The sequence below is a fragment of the Molothrus aeneus genome, chromosome 30 (genome assembly GCF_037042795.1).
Source record: "Molothrus aeneus isolate 106 chromosome 30, BPBGC_Maene_1.0, whole genome shotgun sequence".
NCBI classification, from domain to species: domain Eukaryota; kingdom Metazoa; phylum Chordata; class Aves; order Passeriformes; family Icteridae; genus Molothrus; species Molothrus aeneus.
In genome coordinates, this window is record NC_089675.1 from 2,762,354 (window position 1) to 2,781,919 (window position 19,566).

Consider the following 19,566-nt stretch of genomic DNA (forward strand, 5'->3'; position numbering starts at 1 on the left):
GTGACGTGTCCCTGTCACGTGTCCCCCGGGGGGGTGTTGTCACACCTGTCCCTGTCACGTGTCCCTGTCACGTGTCCCCGGGGGAGGGGGGTCACACCCGTCCCTGTCAAGTGTCCATGTCACGTGTCCCCGGGGGGAGATGTCACACCTGTCCCTGTCACGTGTCCCTGTCACGTGTCCCGGTGGCTGCAGGGCGCCCCCTGTCGGTTTCCTCCGCTCCCGCCCTCGGCCCGTGGCGCCCCCTGGCGGCTCCCGGGCCCAGCCCCGCCCCGCTCCTGGCGCCGCTTCCGGGTTCCGGTGCCGCGCCGGGGCCGGGCGGAAGCGGCGGCGGAAGCGCCGGAAGCGGCGGCGGAAGCGGCAGCGGCGGCCATGGCGGCGGCGGCGGCGGCGGCGGCGGGCCCCTGTCCCGGCCCCGGCCCCGGCCCCGGCGCCGCCCGCACCAAGAAGAAGCAGAAGCGCTTCGTGCCGCAGCGGGTGAAGCTGCCGCGGGCCGCGGACCCGCTGCTGGCCGTGCTGGCCTGGGGGGTCACGCACCAGGTCAGCACCGGCACCCCCGGGACCCCGCGGCTCTTCCCCCCGTACCCCCGTGTCCCCTCCCCGCCTGTAGGGACCCCGCGGCCCTTGGGAGCCCCGGTGCCGGTCCCAGTCCCCTCCCGGGATATCCGTGCCCGGCCCTCCGGGACCCCCGCGTGTGTTCCCGGCAGCCCCGCAGCCCCCGCCTGTCCCTTCCCTGGGACCGTCATTTCCCCGGAGCCCTCGGTGTCCCCTGCCCCGGATCCCCATTGCCCTGCACCCCTCGGCTCTATCCCCCGGGATCCCCATTGTCCCCGGGATCCCCATTGCCCCCATGCCGTGTCCCTGTCCCATGTCCCCATCTCCCTGCTCCATCCCCCGGGACCCCCATTGTCCCCATCCTATGTCCCCAATCTGTGTCCCCATCCCTTGGCCCCATCCCTCAACTCCATCCCCCCAGGATCCCCATTGCCCCCCATCCCGTGTCCCCATCCCGTGTCCCCATCCTGTGTCCCTGTCCCGTGCCCCCATCCCGTGTCCCCATCCTGTGTCCCTGTCCCGTGTCCCCTCCCCTTGGCTCCATCCCTTGTGTCCATCCCCCGGGATCCCCACTGCCCCCATCCCCACACTTGGGGGGTCCCTGGGGGTTCTCCCCGGCCCTGGGGGTGCCCGGGGGTGTTTCCCGGGGGTGCCCAGGGGTGTTTCCCGGGGGTCCCTGGGGGTGTTTCCTGGGGGGTGCCTGGGGGTCCCTGGGGGTGTTTCCTGGGGGTCCCTGGGGGTGTTTCCCGTGGGTCTCTGGGGGTGTTTCCCGGGGGTCCCTGGGGGTGTTTCCCGTGGGTCCCTGGGGGTGTTTCCTGGGGGTCCCGGGGGTCCCTGGGGGTGTTTCCCGGGGGTCCCTGGGGGTGTTTCCTGGGGGTCCCGGGGGTCCCTGGGGGTGTTTCCCGGGGGTCCCTGGGGGTGTTTCCCAGGGGTCCCGGGGGTCCCTGGGGGTGTTTCCCGGGGGTCCCTGGGGGTGTTTCCCGGGGGTTCCACCTTTGCCCTCCCGGGGGTCCCACCTTGCCCCCCCCCAGATCAACGAGCTGAGCCAGGTGCCGCTGCCCGTGATGCTCCTGCCCGACGATTTCAAAGCCAGCTCCAAAATCAAGGTCAACAACCACCTGTTCAACAGGTGAGCGGCACAGGGGGGACATGGGGGGTGCCCTGCAGCGGGGGACACCCCAAAACTGACGTCAGCCCCCCCACCTCAGGGAGAACCTGCCCAGCCATTTCAAGTTCAAGGAGTACTGCCCGCAGGTGTTCCGCAACCTGCGCGAGCGCTTCGGCCTCGACGACCACGACTACCAGGTGGGCTGGGGCTGGGGGGGAGCCAGGGCTGGCGGTGGCTGTCACCTGTGTCACCTGTGTCACCTGTGTCACCTGTGTCATGGCTATGTCCCCTGCGTCACCTGTGTCACCTGTGCCATGGCTGTGTCACCTGCGTCACCTGTGTCACCTGTCCCATGGCTATGCCATCTGTGTCACCTGTGTCACCTGTGTCACCTGTGTCATGGCTATGTCCCCTGTGTCACCTGTGTCACCTGTGTCATGGCTATGTCACCTGTGTCACTTGTGTCACCTGTGTCACCTGTGCCACCTGTCCCATGGCTGTGTCACCTGTGTCACCTGTGTCACTTGTGTCACCTGTGTCATCTGTGCCATGGCTATATCACCTGTGTCACCTGTGCCATCTGTGTCACCTGTGTCACCTGTGTCACCTGTCCCATGCTATGTCACCTGTGTCACCTGTGTCACCTGTGTCACCTGTGCCACCTGTGCCACCTGTCCCATGGCTGTGCCACCTGTGTCATCTGTGCCACCTGTGTCACCTGTGTCACTTGTGTCATCTGTCCCCTGCCTATGCCACCTGTCCCCTGGCTGTGTCACCTGTGTCACCTGTGTCACCTGTGCCATCTGTTCCACCTGTGTCACCTGTGTCACCTGTGTCACCTGCATCACCTGTGTCACCTGTGTCACCTGTGTCACCTGTCCCCTGGCTGTGTCACCTGTGTCACCTGTGCCATCTGTTCCACCTGTGTCACCTGCATCACCTGTGTCACCTGCATCACCTGTGTCACCTGTGCCACCTGTCCCATGCTATGTCACCTGCGTCACCTGTGTCACCTGTGTCACCTGTGCCACCTGTCCCATGGCTGTGCCACCTGTGTCACCTGTGTCACTTGTGTCACCTGTCCCCTGCCTATGCCACCTGTCCCCTGGCTGTGTCACCTGCGTCACCCGTGTCACCTGTGCCATCTGTGCCACCTGTGTCACCTGTGTCACCTGTGTCACCTGCGTCACCTGTGTCACCTGTGTCACCTGTGTCACCTGTCCCCTGGCTGTGTCACCTGCGTCACCTGTGTCACCTGTGCCATCTGTGCCACCTGTGTCACCTGTGTCACCTGTGCCATCTGTGCCACCTGTGTCACCTGTGTCACCTGTGTCCCCTGTGTCACCTGTGCCACCTGTGTCACCTGTCCCCTGGCCGTGTCCCCTGCAGTTGTCACACCTGTTCCTGTCACAGGTGTCCCTGGCACAGAGCCTCCTGCGGGGGTGGCTGTGTCACCTGTGTCCCTGGGGGTGTCACCTGTGTCTCTGTGTGGCTGTGTCACTTGTGTCCCTGGGGGTGTCACCTGTGTCCTCGGGGGTGTCACCTGTGTCCCTTGGCCGTGTGCCCCCCAGGTGTCCCTCCAGGCGCAGAGCCACCCGCAGGGGTGGCTGTGTCACCTGTGTCCCTCCAGGATGGCTGTGTCACTGGTGTCCCCAGGTGTGTCACCTGTGTGACTGTGTCACCTGTGTCCCCGGGGTGGCTGTGTCACCTGTGTCTCAGGTGTCCCTGGCACAGAGCCCCCTGTGGGGGCAGTGGTATCACCTGTGTCCCCAGGTGGCTGTGTCAGCTGTGTCCCTGGGGGTGTCATCTGTGTCCCCAGGTGGCTGTGTCACTGGTGTCCCCATGCCATGTCCCCAGGTGTCCCTGGCATGGAGTCCCCTGCAGAGGCAGCTGTGTCACCTGTGTGGCTGTGTCCCCTGTGTCCCCATGCTGTGTCCCCAGCGGTGTCCCCTGTGTCCCCGGGTGTCCCTGGCATGGAGCTCCCCACGGGTGTGGCTGTGTCATTGATGTCCCCAGCGGTGTCCCCTGTGTCCCCAGCGGTGTCCCCTGTGTCCCCAGGTGTCCCTGGCACGCAGTCCCCCGCGCTGGGTGGGCAGTGGGCGCCGCCTGCTGCTCTCGGCCGACCGGACGCTGGTGCTGAAGGAGCTGTCGAGCGAGGACGTGGCCGACGTGCACGGGCTGCTGGCACATTACCACCAGGTATGGCACAGAATGGGCACGGGCTGCTGGCACATTACCACCAGGTATGGCACAGGGTGGGCACAGGGTGGGCACAGGGTGGGCACAGGGGGCACGGGCTGCTGGCACATTACCACCAGGTATGGGCACAGGGTGGGCACAGGCTGCTGGCACATTACCACTAGGTATGGGCACAGGGTGGGCACGGGCTGCTGGCACATTACCACCAGGTATGGCACAGGGTGGGCACGGGCTGCTGGCACATTACCACCAGGTATGGCACAGGGTGGGCACAGGCTGCTGGCACATTACCACCAGGTATGGGCACAGGGTGGGCACAGGCTGCTGGCACATTACCACTAGGTATGGGCACAGGGGGCACAGGGTGGGCATGGGCTGCTGGCACATTACCACCAGGTATGGCACAGGGTGGGCACAGGGGGCACGGGCTGCTGGCACATTACCACCAGGTGTGGGCACAGGGGGCACAGGGTGGGCATGGGCTGCTGGCACATTACCACCACGTATGGCACAGGGTGGGCACGGGCTGCTGGCACACTGGTGCCAGGTATGGGGGGGCACTGGGGTTTCCGGGGGTGTCACCAGGGTGTCACCTATGCCCCTGGGAGCAGCTGTGTCACCTGTGTCCCTGGGGATGGCTGTGCCACCTGTTTGCCCCGGGGGTGGCTGTGCCCCTGGTGTCTCTGGCTGGCTGTGTCCCTGTGTCCCCCATGTCCCTGGCTGTGTCCCCATGTCCCTGCTGTGTCCCCATGTCCGTGCTGTGTCCCCATGTCCGTGCTGTGTCCCTGCTGTCTCTGGCTATGTCCCCATGTCCCCGGTGTCCCTGTGTGGCTGTGTCCCTGCTGTGTCCCCATGTCACTGGCTATGTCCCCATGTCCCTGCTATGTCCCCATGTCCCTGGCTGTGTCCCCATGTCCCTGCTGTGTCCCCATGTCCCTGCTGTGTCCCTGCTGTCTCTGGCTATGTCCCCATGTCCCTGCTATGTCCCCATGTCCCTGGCTGTGTCCCCATGTCCCTGCTGTGTCCCCAGTGTCTGTGTCCCTGCTGTGTCCCCATGTCCCTGCTGTCCCCATGTCCCTGCAGTACGTGGTGCAGTGCCACGGGCAGACGCTGCTGTGTCCCCATGTCCCTGGTTGTGTCCCCATGTCCCTGCTGTGTCCCCATGTCCCTGGTTGTGTCCCCATGTCCCTGCTGTCCCCATGTCCCCGCAGTACGTGGTGCAGTGCCACGGGCAGACGCTGCTGTGTCCCCATGTCCCTGCTGTGTCCCCATGTCCCTGCTGTGTCCCCATGTCCCCGCTGTCCCCATGTCCCCGCAGTACGTGGTGCAGTGCCACGGGCAGACGCTGCTGTGTCCCCATGTCCCTGCTGTGTCCCCATGTCCCCGCTGTCCCCATGTCCCCGCAGTACGTGGTGCAGTGCCACGGGCAGATGCTGCTGTGTCCCCATGTCCCTGGTTGTGTCCCCATGTCCCCGCTGTCCCCATGTCCCCGCAGTACGTGGTGCAGTGCCACGGGCAGACGCTGCTGTGTCCCCATGTCCCCATGTCCCTGCTGTGTCCCCATGTCCCTGCTGTCCCCATGTCCCTGCTGTGTCCCATGTCCCCGCTGTCCCCATGTCCCCGCAGTACGTGGTGCAGTGCCACGGGCAGACGCTGCTGTGTCCCCATGTCCCCATGTCCCTGCTGTGTCCCCATGTCCCTGCTGTCCCCATGTCCCTGCTGTGTCCCATGTCCCCGCTGTCCCCGTGTCCCCGCAGTACGTGGTGCAGTGCCACGGGCAGACGCTGCTGCCGCGGTTCCTGGGCATGTACCGGGTGAGCGTGGACAGCGAGGACACCTACCTGCTGGTCATGAGGAACCTCTTCAGCCACCGCCTGCCTGTGCACAGGAAGTACGACCTCAAGGTACTGGGGTGTCCCCGAGCCCCCCGAGTGCTCCTGTGGGGCAGCCTCGCCCCTGGAGGAGCATTGGGGGGTGGCACGGTCGGGATGGATGGAGGTGGGAGATCTCTGAAGCCAGGGCGTGGAATTTGGGGTTTATTGCAAAGGAACAAGTGCAGGGAGCTGCTGGGAGCTGCCAGGCACAGCTGGAGCAGGACTGAGAGAGGGAGAGAGGGGGAGAGAGGATGAGAGAGAGGATGAGAGGATAAGAGAAAGAGTAAAAGACAGGATGAGACAGTGAGGTTCCCATTACAATAAAATAAATCTTCTGGTTATCGAATTTGGGGTTCATTGCAAAGGGCCTGGGGGCAGGGCCCTGCTGGGAGCTGCCAGGCACAGCTGGAGCAGGAATGAGAGAGGGAGAGAGGGGGAGAGAGGATGAGAGGGTGAGAGAGCAAAAGCACAAGAGAGTAAAAGGGGTAAGAGGGGTAAGAGCGTAAAAGTGTAAGAGAGCAAAGTTCCTGTTCCAATACAATAAATTTTCTGCTGTGTTGAATATTCTGATTCTCACTAACCAATCTAGTAAAATATACAAATCCTATAGCATTTACATACAGCCTGTAAGAATCATTACATTACCATACTGTGTTACATTTTAAACCCTAAAATCTCCTCTTTGGGCCCTTCTGCCAAGCCAGCAGGGTCTGCTCTGCCCCTTGGAGCTGCCTGCAAGCAGAGGGTGTTGTTCCATCAAAAGGGGATCACCTTCAGCCAGCCACACCATTGCTTTCCTGTTGTTCAGTAACTGAGGGATCTCAAAGCTTGCTTTCATTTCAATCTCACTTAGAGTTCCCATATTCTCCAAATCTTCTGCCAGACAATCATATTTATAGGGCTTTCCTGTTTCACCTTCCCTGACGCCCCCAAATCCCCTCCTGTCACCTCTGCTCCCTGCAGGGCTCCCTCGTGGACCGAGAGGCCAGTGACAAGGAGAAGGTACTGCAGGGGGGATGCTGTGAGCCCCCCAGATTTGGGGGGGCTCTCCAGGCCTCGTTTTCCCTCCTCCCCAATAATGACAGCTCATGAGCTGCCCCCTTCCCCCCTGTGACCCCAGGGAGGGTCCCACAGCCCCGGGGTGTCCCCTCCAGCTCAGGGGTGTCCGGGGGGGCTCCCCCCTGTCCCTCCCCAGGGCAAGGAGCTGCCCACCCTGAAGGACGTGGATTTCCTCAACAAGAACGAGAAGGTGTTCGTGGAGGAGGAGCAGCAGCGCGAGTTCATGGACAAGCTCAAGCGGGACGTGGAGGTGGGAACGGGGGGGCTGCACCCCCAGGGGGCTGAGGGGATTGAGGGGGGCTCCCTCCCCACCCCGAGTGACCCTTTGGCCTCCCAGTGTCCAGGCTCTGAGGGTTTGGGGGGGCTCTCTTGCAGTCCCCCACCCCAAATGCCCCTTTAGTTGTCCCCTCAGCCCTGAGAGTCCAAGGGGGTTTTGGGGACCATGTCCAGCATCTGATGGCTGTGGGGGTGACAGGGCCCAGGCTCTGGGGGTTTGGGGGCTCTCCCTGTGACCATGGGGGTGATGGGGGTGTCCCTCACCCCTATTGACCCCTTGGTTGTCCCCCCAGCCCTGAGAGTCCAGGGGATTTTTGGACTGTGGGGGTCCCTTTCTCAGCATCCAGGCTCTGAGGGTTTGGGGGCTCTCCCTATGGCCATGGGGGTGTCCCTCACCCCTATTGACCCCTTGGTTGTCCCCCCAGTCCTGAGAGTCCAAGGGGGTTTTGGGGACCATGTCCAGCATCTGATGGCTGTGGGGGTGACAATGCCCAGGCTCTGGGGGTTTTGGGGTGACCCCCCCAGGGTTTTGGGGTGGCCTCCCCCAGTTGCCGCCGTGTCCCCGCAGTTCCTGGTGCAGCAGAAGCTGATGGACTACAGCCTGCTGCTGGGCATCCACGAGGTGGAGCGGGGCGAGCAGGAGGAGGAGGAGGAGCTGGAGGAAGAGGAGCTCGGGGGGGGCGACGAGGGGGGGCTGGGGGGCCCCTATGGCACCTCCCCGGAGGGCCTGGGGGGGCTCCTCAACTCCTACCGGGCCCTGGGCCCCGGCGAGTTCGACCCCGGCGTGGACGTGTACGCCCTGCGCGGGGCCGAGGGTGAGACGGGGGGACTGGGGGGTCCTGGGGGGTTTGGGGGGTCCTGGGGGGGTTTGGGGGCGCAGGGAGCGCTGAGCCCCCCGGCTGTGCCCCCCAGGAGCCCCCCGGCGCGAGGTTTATTTCATGGGGCTCATCGATGTCCTCACCCAGTACGACGCCCGCAAGAAGGCGGCGCACGCGGCCAAGACCGTCAAACATGGGGTGAGGAAATGGGGGCACCCCGAAACTGGGGGACACCCCGAAATGGGGGGCACCAAAAACACGGGGTGAGGAAATGGGGGCACCCCGAAACTGGGGGGCACCCCGAAACTGGGGGGCAGCAAAAACATGGGGTGAGGAAATGGGGTCACCCCGAAATGGGGGGCACCAAAAACACGGGGTGAGGAAATGGGGGCACCCCAAAATGGGGGGGCACCTCAAACACGGGGTGAGGAAATGGGGGCACCCTGAAACTGGGGGGCACCAAAAACATGGGGTGAGGAAATGGGGGCACCCCGAAATGGGGGCACCAAAAACACGGGGTGAGGAAATGGGGGCACCCCAAAATGGGGGGGCACCTCAAACACGGGGTGAGGAAATGGGGGCACCCCAAAACTGGGGGGCACCCCAAATGGGGGGCACCAAAAACACGGGGTGAGGAAATGGGGGCAGCCCGAAACTGGGGGTCACCCCGAAATGGGGGGCAGCAAAAACACAGGGTGAGGAAATGGGGGCAGCCCGAAACTGGGGGGCACCAAAAACACGGGGTGAGGAAATGGGGGCACCCCGAAACTGGGGGGCACCCCGAAATGGGGGGCAGCAAAAACATGGGGTGAGGAAATGGGGGCACCCCGAAATGGGGGGGCACCTTAAACACGGGGTGAGGAAATGGGGGCACCCCGAAACTGGGGGGCACCTCAAACACGGGGTGAGGAAATGGGGGCACCCCGAAACTGGGGGGGGGGACAGACTGAGGGGGCACCCTGAACTTGGGGAGGGGACTCTGAACTGGGGTGAGGGGCACCCCAAACTGGGGGGCATCTCAAACTGGGAGGAGGGCACTTCCCAACTGGGGGGTGGGCACCCCGAATTGGGGGGTGGCATTTCCCAGCGGGGGCTGGCAGGGCTGGCTCCCCCTTGGTTTTTTGGGGAGGGGATTTGTTGGGGTGGGGACAGGGAGGGGTTTTGGGGGGGGGGGGGGGCCTGGCAGGGTCTGGGGGGGCAGGAGGGGAGGGGGCTGTGGGGGGGTTGGCGCTGGGGAGGCTGGGGGGGGTCAGGTGAGGGGTTGGGTTGTGGGGGGGTCGTTCCCAGGGTCAGGCTCTGTTCCTGGGGGGCTCTGAGCCGCTGCCCCCCCAGGCCGGAGCCGAGATCTCCACGGTGCACCCCGAGCAATACGCCAAGCGCTTCCTCGACTTCATCACCAACATCTTCGCCTGAGGGGGGGGCACAGCCTCCCCCCCGCGGGACCAAAACCCCCCCCAGGGGGTGCTGCCCTCCCCCCCCACCCCCACAGCGACCCCCCCCTCCCCGCAGTGGGGTTCCACTGCTCAAGTGCCTTAACTTTATCTAAGGGGGTCCGGGGGGGCTCTGGCCCCAGCACTGGGGGGGTCTGGGGTGCCCCCCGCCCTGCACAAGGGGCTCTGGGACCCTTCTGCCCCCTCCCAAAGCTGGGAGGGGTCAAACACTACTTGCCCCAGGGGGAGGGGGTGAAAGGGGCCCCCCACTCATGACTGGGGGTGCAGCCCCCACCCCTGTTCCAAATGGGGCTGGGGGCCACTCCCTGCCCCCCGCCATGTGGGACCTGGGGGGCTCCGGCTCTCCCCCCTTTAATGCAATTCCCGGGGGGGCGGGGCCTGCTGGGCTGACCCCCCTGTCCCCCATTTGTGGGGGGGCCGTGTGTCGTGTCCCCCCCACCCCATTTATGGGGCTCCTTCCCCCGCTCTGTTCTGAGAAATAAATTATTGAACCGGCCCTGCGTGTGCCCCGTTCGCTGGGCCCCTCAAACCCCGGGACCCCCGAATTCCCGGCTCCATCGCCCCGCCCCCGCTGCTCAGGCTCCGCCCCCGCCCGGCTCAGACCCCGCTGTTCTGGCCCCGCCCCCAGGCGCGTTGCCATGGCGACGCCCTCCCCGCCAGCCCCGCGCGCCGTTGCCATGGCCCCGCCCCTCCCCCGTTGCCATGGCGGCCCCGCCCCGCGCGGTCACGTGAGGCGGCCGCGCGCAGGGCGCCCCCCGCCGCCGGACGCGCCCGCGATGCTGCGCCCGCCCGGGCCCGGTGCGTGCGGGACCCCCGGGACCCCCCGGAACAGCCCCGGCACCCCCCGGCACCGCCCCCGGCACCCCGCACCCCGCTCGGCCCGCGGCCCCCGCCCCGCGCCCGCTGCCGCCCGCACCGCAGCGACCCCCCCCGGGCTCCTCCCCGGGCCTGTCCGGACCCTCCGGGCTCCTCCCCGGGCCTGTCCGCTCCCCTCGGGCCTCACCGGGACCTTCCCCGGGCGTGTCCGTTCCTATCGGGACCCCCGGGCCTGTCCGTTCCTACCGGGCCTCACCGGGCCCCTCCCCGGGCCTGTCCGGACCCCCCGGGCCCCTCCCCGGGCCTGTCCGCTCCCCTCGGGCCTCACCGGGACCCCCGAGCCCCTCCCCGGGCCTGTCCGGACCCCCCGGGCCTTATCGGGACCCCCCGGGCCTGATCGGGACTCACGGGCCCCTCCTCGCGTCTCACCGGGACCCCCGGGCCCCTCCCCGGCCCTGTCCTGTCCCCGCCGGGCCCGTCCGTCCGCCCGGGCCTCCTCAGAACCCCCCGGGCCTCCTCGGGACCCCCCCCCGGGCCTGTCCCCCCCATTTCGAGCCCCATCCCCCACCCTGCCCCCCCCCCCCCCGCATGGAGCCCTCGGGGATGGGGGGATGGGGACACCGGGGGACACCGGGGGACACCGGGAGACACCGGCGCGTTCCCCCCCCGATCCGCGGCCCCTCCCCACGGGCCGTGGTTGGGCAAACACCCCCGGGCCGCTCCGGGGGCCTGGATGGGTCTGGGGGCCGGGGGGACCCCAGGAGCTGCTGCCCCCCCCCCCCCCCCAGGAAGGGCCGTGGGGGCTGGGGGTCCCCTGGGGACACGGGGGTGACGATGCCGTTGTTATTGTGGGGTCACCTGGGCGGGGAGGGGACCCGGCGGGGGTTGAGCCCCCCCAGATTGGGTCTGGGGGTGGTGGGGGCTGTCTGTGACCCCCCCGTGTCCCCCCCGTGTCCCCCCAGCCCCGGGCTCGTGGCTCTGCTGATCCTCCGTGCTCCGCTCGTGTCCCCCATGGGCTCACCAGGTGGGTGTGGGGGACCCCCCCGGGGCTGGGGGACCCCCCCGGGGCTGGGCCCCCCCCTCGTGCACGGCCCTTGGCTTTGGGGACCCCCTTTGGACCCTTCGGGGACCCCCTTTGGACCCTTCAGGCTGTGGGACCCCCTGGCTCTGGAGACCCCCTTGGACCTCCCCCTTCATCCATGGGACCCCCGGGTTCTGGGGACCCCCTCGTGGACCCCACGGGATGAGGGGGGGTCCTGGGGACACCCCAACCTTTGCCAGTCCCCCCAGGGGATGGGGCTGGTGGCACCCCCGGGGTGTCCCAGATTTGGGGACAGGACAGGTTTAACCCTTGCCTGGGTGAGTGTCCCCCCCCCGGGTTTGGGGGCACTGTGCCCCCTCAGGACCCCCCCAGGTGCCATGGCCGGGTTCTGGGGGGGTCCCCAAGTGCCCAGAGGGTTTGGGGGGGTCATGTTTGGATTTTGCTGGGTTTTAGGGTGACCCACAGTGCTCAGGCTCTTGGAGTCCCCATTCTCAGTGTCAGGGGATTTTGGGGGTCCATGCCCTGGGTCTGTGAGGTTTTTGGGGGTCCATGCCCAAGCTTTGAGAGGTTTGAGGGTCCCTGCCCAGTCTCAGAGGTTTTTGGGGGTCCATGCCCAAGCTCTGAGAGGTTTTTGGGGGTCCATGCTCTGGGTCTGTGAGGTTTTTGGGGATCCATGCCCAGCCTCAGAAGTTTTGGGGGTCCATGCTCAGTCTCTGGCAGTTTTGGGGATCCATATCCAGTCTAAGAGGATTTTGGGGGTCCATGCCCAGACTCTGGCAGTTTTTGGGGTTCCTGCCCAGGCTCTGAGAGGTTTTTGGGGGATCCATGCCCAGTGTCAGCGGGGTTTGGGGTGGTCCATGCCCAGTCTCAGAAGTTTTGGGGTTCCATGCCCAGGCTCTGAGAGGTTTTGGGGGGCCCATATCCAGTCTCAGAGGATTTTGGGGGGTCCATGCCCAAGCTCTGAGAGGTTTTTGGGGGTCCATGCTCAGTCTCTGGCAGTTTTGGGGATCCATATCCAGTCTAAGAGGATTTTGGGGGGTCCATGCCCAGGCTCTGAAAGGTTTTTGGGGGGTCTGTGCCCAAGCTCAGAGAGATTTTGGGGGTCCATGCCCAGTGTCAGAGGGGTTTGGGGAGGTCCATGTGCAGTGTCTGAAATTTGGGGGTCCATGCCCAGACTCTGGCAGTTTTTGGGGTTCCTGCCCAGGCTCTGAGGGGTTTTTGGGGGATCCATATCCAGTCTCAGGGGATTTTGGGGGGATCCATGCCCAGTCTCAGAAGTTTTGGGGGTCCATGCTCAGTCTCTGGCAGTTTTGGGGATCCATATCCAGTCTCAGAGGATTTGGGGTGGTCCATGCCCAGTCTCAGAGGATTTTGGGGGTCCATGCCCAGTGTCAGCGGGGTTTGGGGGGGTCCATGCCCAGTCTTAGGAAGCTTTTGGGGATCCATGCCAAAGCTCTGACAGATTTTGGGGGTTCCATGCTCAGTCTCTGGCAGTTTTGGGGGTCCACGCCCAGTCTCAGATGATTTTGGGGGTCCATGCCCAGGCTCTGAGAGATTTGGGGGGGTTCATGCCCAGTCTCAGGGGTTTTTGGGGTCCATGCCCAGTGTCAGGGGATTTTGGGGGGATCCATGCCCAGGCTCTGAGAGGTTTTGGGGGGGTCCATGCTCAGTCTCTGGCAGTTTTCGGGGTCCATATCCTGTCTCAGAGGATTTTGGGGTTCCATGCCCAGGCTCAGAGGATTTTGGGGTTCCATGCCCTGGGTCTGTGAGGTTTTGGGGGTCCATGCCCAGTCTCAGCCTTTGAAGATCTCATGCCCAGATTTTGGGGTTCAAAGGGTCCCACGAGCAGCATTTGATGGTTTTGGGGGGTCCCCACCGTGTTTGTCCTGTCAAGGATTTTGGGGTGTTGGGGGCCACCAGGCCATGGTGCCAGGGAGGGTCCAGTCCCTGGGGTTTTGGGGTCCCATACCCAGTCCTTGGCAGTTTTGGGGTGCCCATGCCCAGTCCCTGGGGTTTTGGGGTCCCATGCCCAGTCCCTGGGGTTTTGGGGTGCCCATACCCAGTCCCTGGAGTTTGGGGGTCCCATGCCCAGTCCCTGGGGTTTTGGGGTCCCATGCCCAGTCCCTGGGGTTTTGGGGTGCCCGTGCCCAGTCCCTGGGGGTTTTGGGATGCCCATACCCAGTCCCTGGGGTTTTGGGGGTCCTCTGCTCAGTCCCTGGTATTTGGGGTGCCCGTGCCCAGTCCCAGGCAGTTTTGGGGTGTCCTGCAGTGTCTTGGTGCTGTTGAGGATGTTGGGGTGCAGGGGTCCCAGCAGGAGTGGGGTGCCAGTGCCAGCAGGGTCCTGTCCCTGGGGATGTGCCCAGCCCCTGCTGTTTTGGGGTGTCCCTGCTCAGTCCCAGGTGTTTTGCGGTGTCCATGGCTGTTTTGGGGTGTCCGTGCTCAGTTCTGAGGTGCTTTGGGGTGTCCATGGCTGTTTTGGGGTGTCCCTGCTCAGTCCCAGGTGTTTTGGGGTGTCCATGGCTGTTTTGGGGTGTCCCTGCTCAGTCCCAGGTGTTTTGGGGTGTCCATGGGTGTTTGGGGTCCGTGCCCAGTCCCTGATGTTTCAGAATGTCCGTGCTCAATCCCTGAGTGTTTTGGAGTGCCCATGGGTCTTTCAGGGTGTCCATGGGTGTTTCAGGGTGTCCATGGGTGTTTTGGGGTGTCCGTGCTCAGTTCCGAGGTGTTTTGGGGTGTCCATGGCTGTTTTGGGGTCTTTGCTCAGTTCTGAGGTGTTTTGAGGTGTCCATGGTTGTTTCGGGGTGTCCCAGGGTGTTTCGGGGTGCCCGTGCCCACTCCCGGGTGTTTTGGGGTGTTTCGGGGTGCCCTGTGTGCCCGGCCCTGATGCCCCCTGGCTGTCCCACAGTGTCCTTGGTGCTCTCGAGGATGTTGGGGTGCAGGGGTCCCAGCAGGAGTGGGGTGCCAGTGCCAGCAGGGTCCTGTCCCCGGGGATGTGCCCCAGCTCTGGGTGTTTCGGGGTGCCCGTGCTCAATCCCTGTGTGTTTCGGGGTGCCCGTGCCCGTTTCGGGGTGCCCATGGCTGTTTCGCGGCGCCCCGTGTGCCCGGCCTTGATGCCCCCTGGCTGTCCCGCAGTGTCCTTGGTGCTCTCGAGGATGTCGGGGTGTGGGGTGACGATGCCAGCAGGGTCCTGTCCCGGGGATGTGCCCAGCTCTGGGTGTTTTGGGGTGCCCATGGCTGTTTCGGGGTGTCCCTGGGTGTTTCGGGGTGCCCATGCCCGGCCCTGATGCCCCCTGGCACTGTCCCGCAGTGTCCTTGATGCTCTCGAGGATGTTGGGGTGCAGGGGTCCCAGCAGGAGTGGGGTGCCAGTGCCAGCAGGGTCCCGTCCCCGGGGATGTGCCCAGCTCTGGGTGTTTTGGGGTGCCCATGGCTGTTTCGGGGTGTCCCTGGGTGTTTCGGGGTGCCCGTGCCCGTTTCGGGGCGCCCCGTGTGCCCGGCCCTGATGCCCCCCGGCTGTCCCGCAGTGTCCTTCGTGCTCTCGAGGATGTCGGGCTGCGGTGCCCCCGGTGCCAAGAGCCGGGTGACGGTGCCCAAGCGCGTGTGGGAGTTCGTGACGCGGGAGCGCGCGGCGCGCCTGGCGCTGCTGGCGCAGGAGGCGCGGGTGCGGATCCTGGTGGACGGCGAGACCCCCGAGCTCTACGTGCTGCAGCTCTGCGCGACCCCCCCGGGCGGCGCGGGGCTCTGCCCGGCCCGCAAGGCGCTCAAGGCGCTGCTCAAGGAGACCGAGAAGGAGCTGAAGAAGCGCAGCCAGCGGCACGGGGAGGTGCTGGGGGCCCGCCCGGAGCCCCCCGCGGGCGCCGCGGGCTCTCCCGGCGCGGGCCCGGCGCGGGACGAGGAGCCGGAGCGGCAGTGCCCGATCTGCCTGGGCGAGATGCGGGGCCCGCGCACGCTCGAGCGCTGCCGCCACTCGTTCTGCGGGGAATGCATCGCGCGGGCGCTGCAGGTGCGCTCCGCCTGCCCCGTCTGCGGCCGCTTCTACGGGCAGCTGGTGGGCAACCAGCCCCCCGACGGCCGCATGCTGGTGACCCGCGACGCCGCGCTGCCCCTGCCCGGCTACGAGGCCTTCGGCACCATCATCATCCAGTACGTCTTCCCGCCCGGCGTGCAGGGGGTGAGTGCCTGCAGGGGGAGGCGTTTCCCGTCCTGATGGGCGATCCCAAATCCCCTTGGGAGGCCCCGGCCCAGCCCTAAGCTCCCAGCGCCCCCGTGGGTGTCCCCATTGCCCCGGGTTTGGCTCTGTGCCCCTGGTTGTCCCCAAATCCTGCTGGGTGTCCCCAGTGCCCTGATGGGTGCCCCCAATGCCCTTGGTTCAGCTCTGTGCCCCTGCTTGTCCCCAAATCCTGCTGGGTGCCCCCAATGCCCCGGGTTCAGCTCTGTGTCCCCAAATCCCTTTGGGTGTTGCTGACAGCCCCGGTGTCCCCAGATGCCCCCGTGTCCCTAACAGCCCTGGGTGCCCCCAATGCCCCTGGGTACCCCAAACCCCGCTGGGTGCCCCCAATGCCCCTGGGTACCCCAAACCCTGCTGGGTGCCCCCAGTGCCCCTGGGTACCCCAAACCCCGCTGGGTGCCCCCAGCCCTGATCCCCATCCCCCCCTCATTCCTTCTGTCCCCCCATCCCTTGCCCCCCACGGCCCGGGCGGGTGAAGCATCCCCAGTCCTTCCCCTGTCCCCACATCCCCCTGTCCCCCTGTCCTCCTGTCCTCCTGTCCCCCTGTCCACCCGTCCCCCTGTCCCCCCATCCCCCTGTCCTCCTGTCCCCCTGTCCTTCTGTCCCCTGTGCCCCCATCCCCCTGTCCCCCTGTCCTTCTGTCCTCCTGTCCCCCCATCCCCCTGTCCCCCTGTCCTCCCGTCCCCCTGTCCCCCTGTCCCCCTGTCCCCCTGTCCTCCTGTCCTCCTGTCCCCTGTCCCCCTGTCCCCCTGTCCCCTTGTCCCCCTGTCCCCCTGTCCCCACATCCCCCTGTCCCCCTGTCCCCCTGTCCCCCTGTCCCCCTGTCCTCCTGTCCCCCTGTCCCCCTGTCCTCCTGTCCCCACATCCCCCTGTCCCCCTGTCCCCCTGTCCCCCTGTCCCCCTGTCCTCCTGTCCCCCTGTCCTTCTGTCCCCCTGTCCCCACATCCCCTTGTCCCCCTGTCCCCCTGTCCCCCTGTCCCCCTGTCCCCCTGTCCCCTGTCCCTCTGTCCTTACCTGCTGTGTGTCCCCTCCATCCCCACGGGTGTGGTACCTGGGCACCACGTGGGCACCTGTCCTGTGTGCTCCCCACCACTCCTCCCCCACACCTGTGCCCCCTGTACCTGAGCCTGGGGCTGCACCACCCCAGGACCAGACAGAGCCTGGCATCTGTGCCCCCGTGCCCCCGTCACTGCCCCCTTGTGCCCCCGTCACTGCCCCCTTGTGCCCCCATCACTGCCCCCCCTTACCTGTGCCCCTCTCAGTGCCCCCTCACCTGTGCCCCCGTCACTGTCCCCCCTTACCTGTGCCCCTCTCAGTGCCCCCCTGTGCCCCCATCACTGCCCCCCTTTACCTGTGCCCCTCTCAGTGCCTCCCTTACCTGTGCCCCCCCCAGCTGTAACCTGAACCAGGGGTGTGATACCTGTGCCCCCCCTCACCTGTCCCCCATTCTGTGCAGGGGTGCTGTACCTGGGCACCACGTGGGCACTGACACCTGTGCCCCTGTCCCTGTCCCCTCAGTGTCCCCTGGCACCACGTGGGCACTGACACCTGTGCCCCTGTCCCTGTCCCTTGCCTGTCCCTGGCACCACGTGGGCACTGACACCTGTGCCCCTGTCACTCCCCTGCCCCTCTCACCTGTCTCCCACCCTGTGCAGGTGGAGCCCCCAAATCTAGGGGTGCAGTTCCTGGGCACCACAATGGCACTGACACCTGTGCCCCTGCCCTTGTCCCCTCACCTGTCCCCTGGCACCACGTGGGCACTGACACCTCTGCCCCTGTCCCTGGCCCCACGTGGGCACTGGCACCTGTGCCCCTGTCCCTCACCTGTCCCTGGCCCCACGTGGGCACTGGCACCTGTGCCCCTGTCCCTCACCTGTCCCTGGCACCACGTGGGCACTGACACCCGTGCCCCTGTCCCTCACCTGTCCCTGGCACCACCTGGGCACTGATACCTGTGCCCCTGTCCCTGTCCCTCACCTGTCCCCTGGCACCACGTGGGCACTGGCACCTGTGCCCTTGTCACTTCTCTGCCCCCCTCACCTGTCCCCCCTATACAGGTGGAGCACCCGAACCCAGTGGTGCAGTTCCTGGGCACCACAATGGCACTGGCACCTGTGCCTCTGTCCCTCACCTGTCCCTGGCACCACGTGGGCACTGACACCCGTGCCCCTGTCCCTCACCTGTCCCGCTGTGCAGGTGGAGCACCCGAACCCGGGCGTGCGGTACCCGGGCACCACGCGCGTGGCGTACCTGCCCGACTGCCCCGAGGGCAACAAGGTGCTGGGGCTGTTCCGCAAGGCCTTCGCCCAGCGCCTCACCTTCACCGTGGGCACCTCGCTGACCACGGGCCGTGCCAACGTCATCACCTGGAACGACATCCACCACAAGACCAACTGCACCGGCGGGCCCCAGCTGTGCGGGGGGCACGGGGGCACGGGGGGCACCGGGGGGAGGGGGATGGCACCCACCATGAGACTGACCCAGCCCGGCTGTGCCAGGGGAATGAGGGGCGCCTGGGGGGCTGGTGGGCACCTGTGCACATGGGGGGCACCTGGGGGAACACCTGGGGGGCTGGTGGGCACCTGTGCACATGGGGGGCAGGAGGGCATGAGGAGGGCACCTGGGGAGTTGGGGACAGAACCCACCACGAGACTGACCCACCCCGGCTGTGCCAGGGGGGTATGGGGCACCTGGGGGGCTGGTGGGCACCTGTGCACATGGGGGGCACCTGGGAGGGCACCCAGGGCTTGGGGAACAGCATCCACCAAATCCAGCACCAGCTGTGGGAGGGGGCACTGGGGGGCACCTGGGCTGTGGGGGGAGGCAGGATGGTGAGGGGAGGGCACCCCGGGAAGGGAGGATGGTGAGGGGTGGGCACCCCGGGAAGGGAGGATGGTGAGGGGAGGGCACCCCGGGAAGGGAGGATGGTGAGGGGTGGGCACCCCCGGGTGGGGGGCATGGCCTGACTCGCTCCCCTGTGCCCCCAGGTTCGGGTACCCCGACCCCACGTACCTCGCCCGGGTGCAGGAGGAGCTGCGGGCCAAGGGCATCACCGAGGACTGAGCGGGGGGACAGGGACCCCTCCCGGGCTGGGGGAGCCCCCCAGGATCACCTCGGGCTGTGAGGACCCCCCCGGGGCCTCCCTGGGCCACGGGACCCCCGGGCAGGGGGACCCCCATACCAGGGCACCCCCCGGGGCAGGAGGAACCCCCGGGGCAGAGGGATCCCCCCATAAAACGGGACCCCCATGCAGGGGGATCCCCCCATAAAACGGGACCCCTCATGCAGGGGGATCCCCCATAAAATGGGACCCCCCATGCAAGAGGATCCCCCCTTCAACGGGACCCCCATGCAGGGGGATCCCCCCATAAAATGGGACCCCCCCGGGGCAGGAGGAGCCCCCCCCGGACAGGGGGATCCCCCATTCAATGGGACCCCCATGTGGGGGGATCCCCCACCCTACGGGACCACCCCTGAGTTGGGGCCCCCCCAGCCCCCCTGGCTGGGAGTGGGGGGCACGAGGAGGGGCCCAGACCCCCCCGGGGGGATTGGTGCCACCCAGCCCCTGCAGCACGGACAGACAGACGGACCCCTGTACATAGCCCTGCCCCCAGGACGGACAGACAGACAGGGGGATCCCTGCCCCCCGCCCCCCCAAGCCCCGCGGGGGTCCCACCCTCGGGGGGGGTTTATTTATTTTTTATTTCCCCCCCAGGTCTGTAACTTTGATCCAATAAAAATATGCAACGGAATCGGGGGGCTCCCCCCATTCTTGGGGCAGTGAGGGGGGCACAGTGAGCCTGGGGGGTGGGCGGGGGGACACGGGGGCACAGGGCTGGGGACACCGGCATGGGGACAAGAGATGTGACTTGGGACGGGACACGGGGATGTTGGGGTGAGGACACTGGGGTGGGGGTGTCAGGGTGACAATGGGATGGACATGGGGACACTGGCCTGGGACAGCAGGATGGAGACATTGGGGTGGGGACAGGGCATGGGACAGAGTGAGGGCACACGGGGGCTGTGTGGGTGGGATTTTGGGGTGGGATTTTGGGGTGTGGGCGCTCGGCTGGGTCCTGAGCTCAGGGGGGATTTGGGATGGGATGACACAGAATCATGGAGTGCACTGCGTTAGGAAGGACCCTAAA

The 19,566-nt window shown here is 66.4% G+C and overlaps 2 protein-coding genes across 2 annotated transcripts; both read left to right on the forward strand.

The window, feature by feature from the left end:
• The first annotated feature begins 382 nt into the window (after window positions 1-382).
• PIP4K2C (phosphatidylinositol-5-phosphate 4-kinase type 2 gamma) lies at window positions 383-9,355 on the forward strand. Its single transcript, XM_066567682.1, has 10 exons — window positions 383-537; window positions 1,584-1,681; window positions 1,761-1,857; window positions 3,719-3,859; window positions 5,617-5,763; window positions 6,697-6,735; window positions 6,929-7,042; window positions 7,637-7,883; window positions 7,981-8,084; window positions 9,219-9,355. Exons 2-10 carry the CDS (start codon window positions 1,617-1,619, stop codon window positions 9,297-9,299), a joined length of 1,035 nt encoding a protein of 344 aa, XP_066423779.1. The 5' UTR covers window positions 383-537; window positions 1,584-1,616; the 3' UTR covers window positions 9,300-9,355.
• Window positions 9,356-10,074: 719 nt separating this feature from the next.
• DTX3 (deltex E3 ubiquitin ligase 3) lies at window positions 10,075-19,170 on the forward strand. The gene is made up of 5 exons (XM_066567681.1): window positions 10,075-10,135; window positions 11,116-11,177; window positions 14,715-15,361; window positions 17,615-17,832; window positions 18,406-19,170. Exons 2-5 carry the CDS (start codon window positions 11,165-11,167, stop codon window positions 18,479-18,481), a joined length of 954 nt encoding a protein of 317 aa, XP_066423778.1. The 5' UTR covers window positions 10,075-10,135; window positions 11,116-11,164; the 3' UTR covers window positions 18,482-19,170.
• Window positions 19,171-19,566: the final 396 nt, after the last annotated feature.

Bases quoted from the DNA above. Each gene is read 5' to 3' on its own strand.
- DTX3 (XM_066567681.1), top strand. The intron at 15,362-17,614 runs GTGAGTGCCTGC...CCCGCTGTGCAG, and splicing joins TCCCGCCCGGCGTGCAGGGG to GTGGAGCACCCGAACCCGGG. The intron at 17,833-18,405 runs GTGCGGGGGGCA...CTGTGCCCCCAG, and splicing joins TGCACCGGCGGGCCCCAGCT to GTTCGGGTACCCCGACCCCA.
- PIP4K2C (XM_066567682.1), top strand. From the start codon at position 1,617: ATGCTCCTGCCCGACGATTTCAAAGCCAGCTCCAAAATCAAGGTCAAC. The intron at 1,682-1,760 runs GTGAGCGGCACA...CCCCCACCTCAG, and splicing joins AACAACCACCTGTTCAACAG to GGAGAACCTGCCCAGCCATT. The intron at 3,860-5,616 runs GTATGGCACAGA...GTGTCCCCGCAG, and splicing joins TGCTGGCACATTACCACCAG to TACGTGGTGCAGTGCCACGG.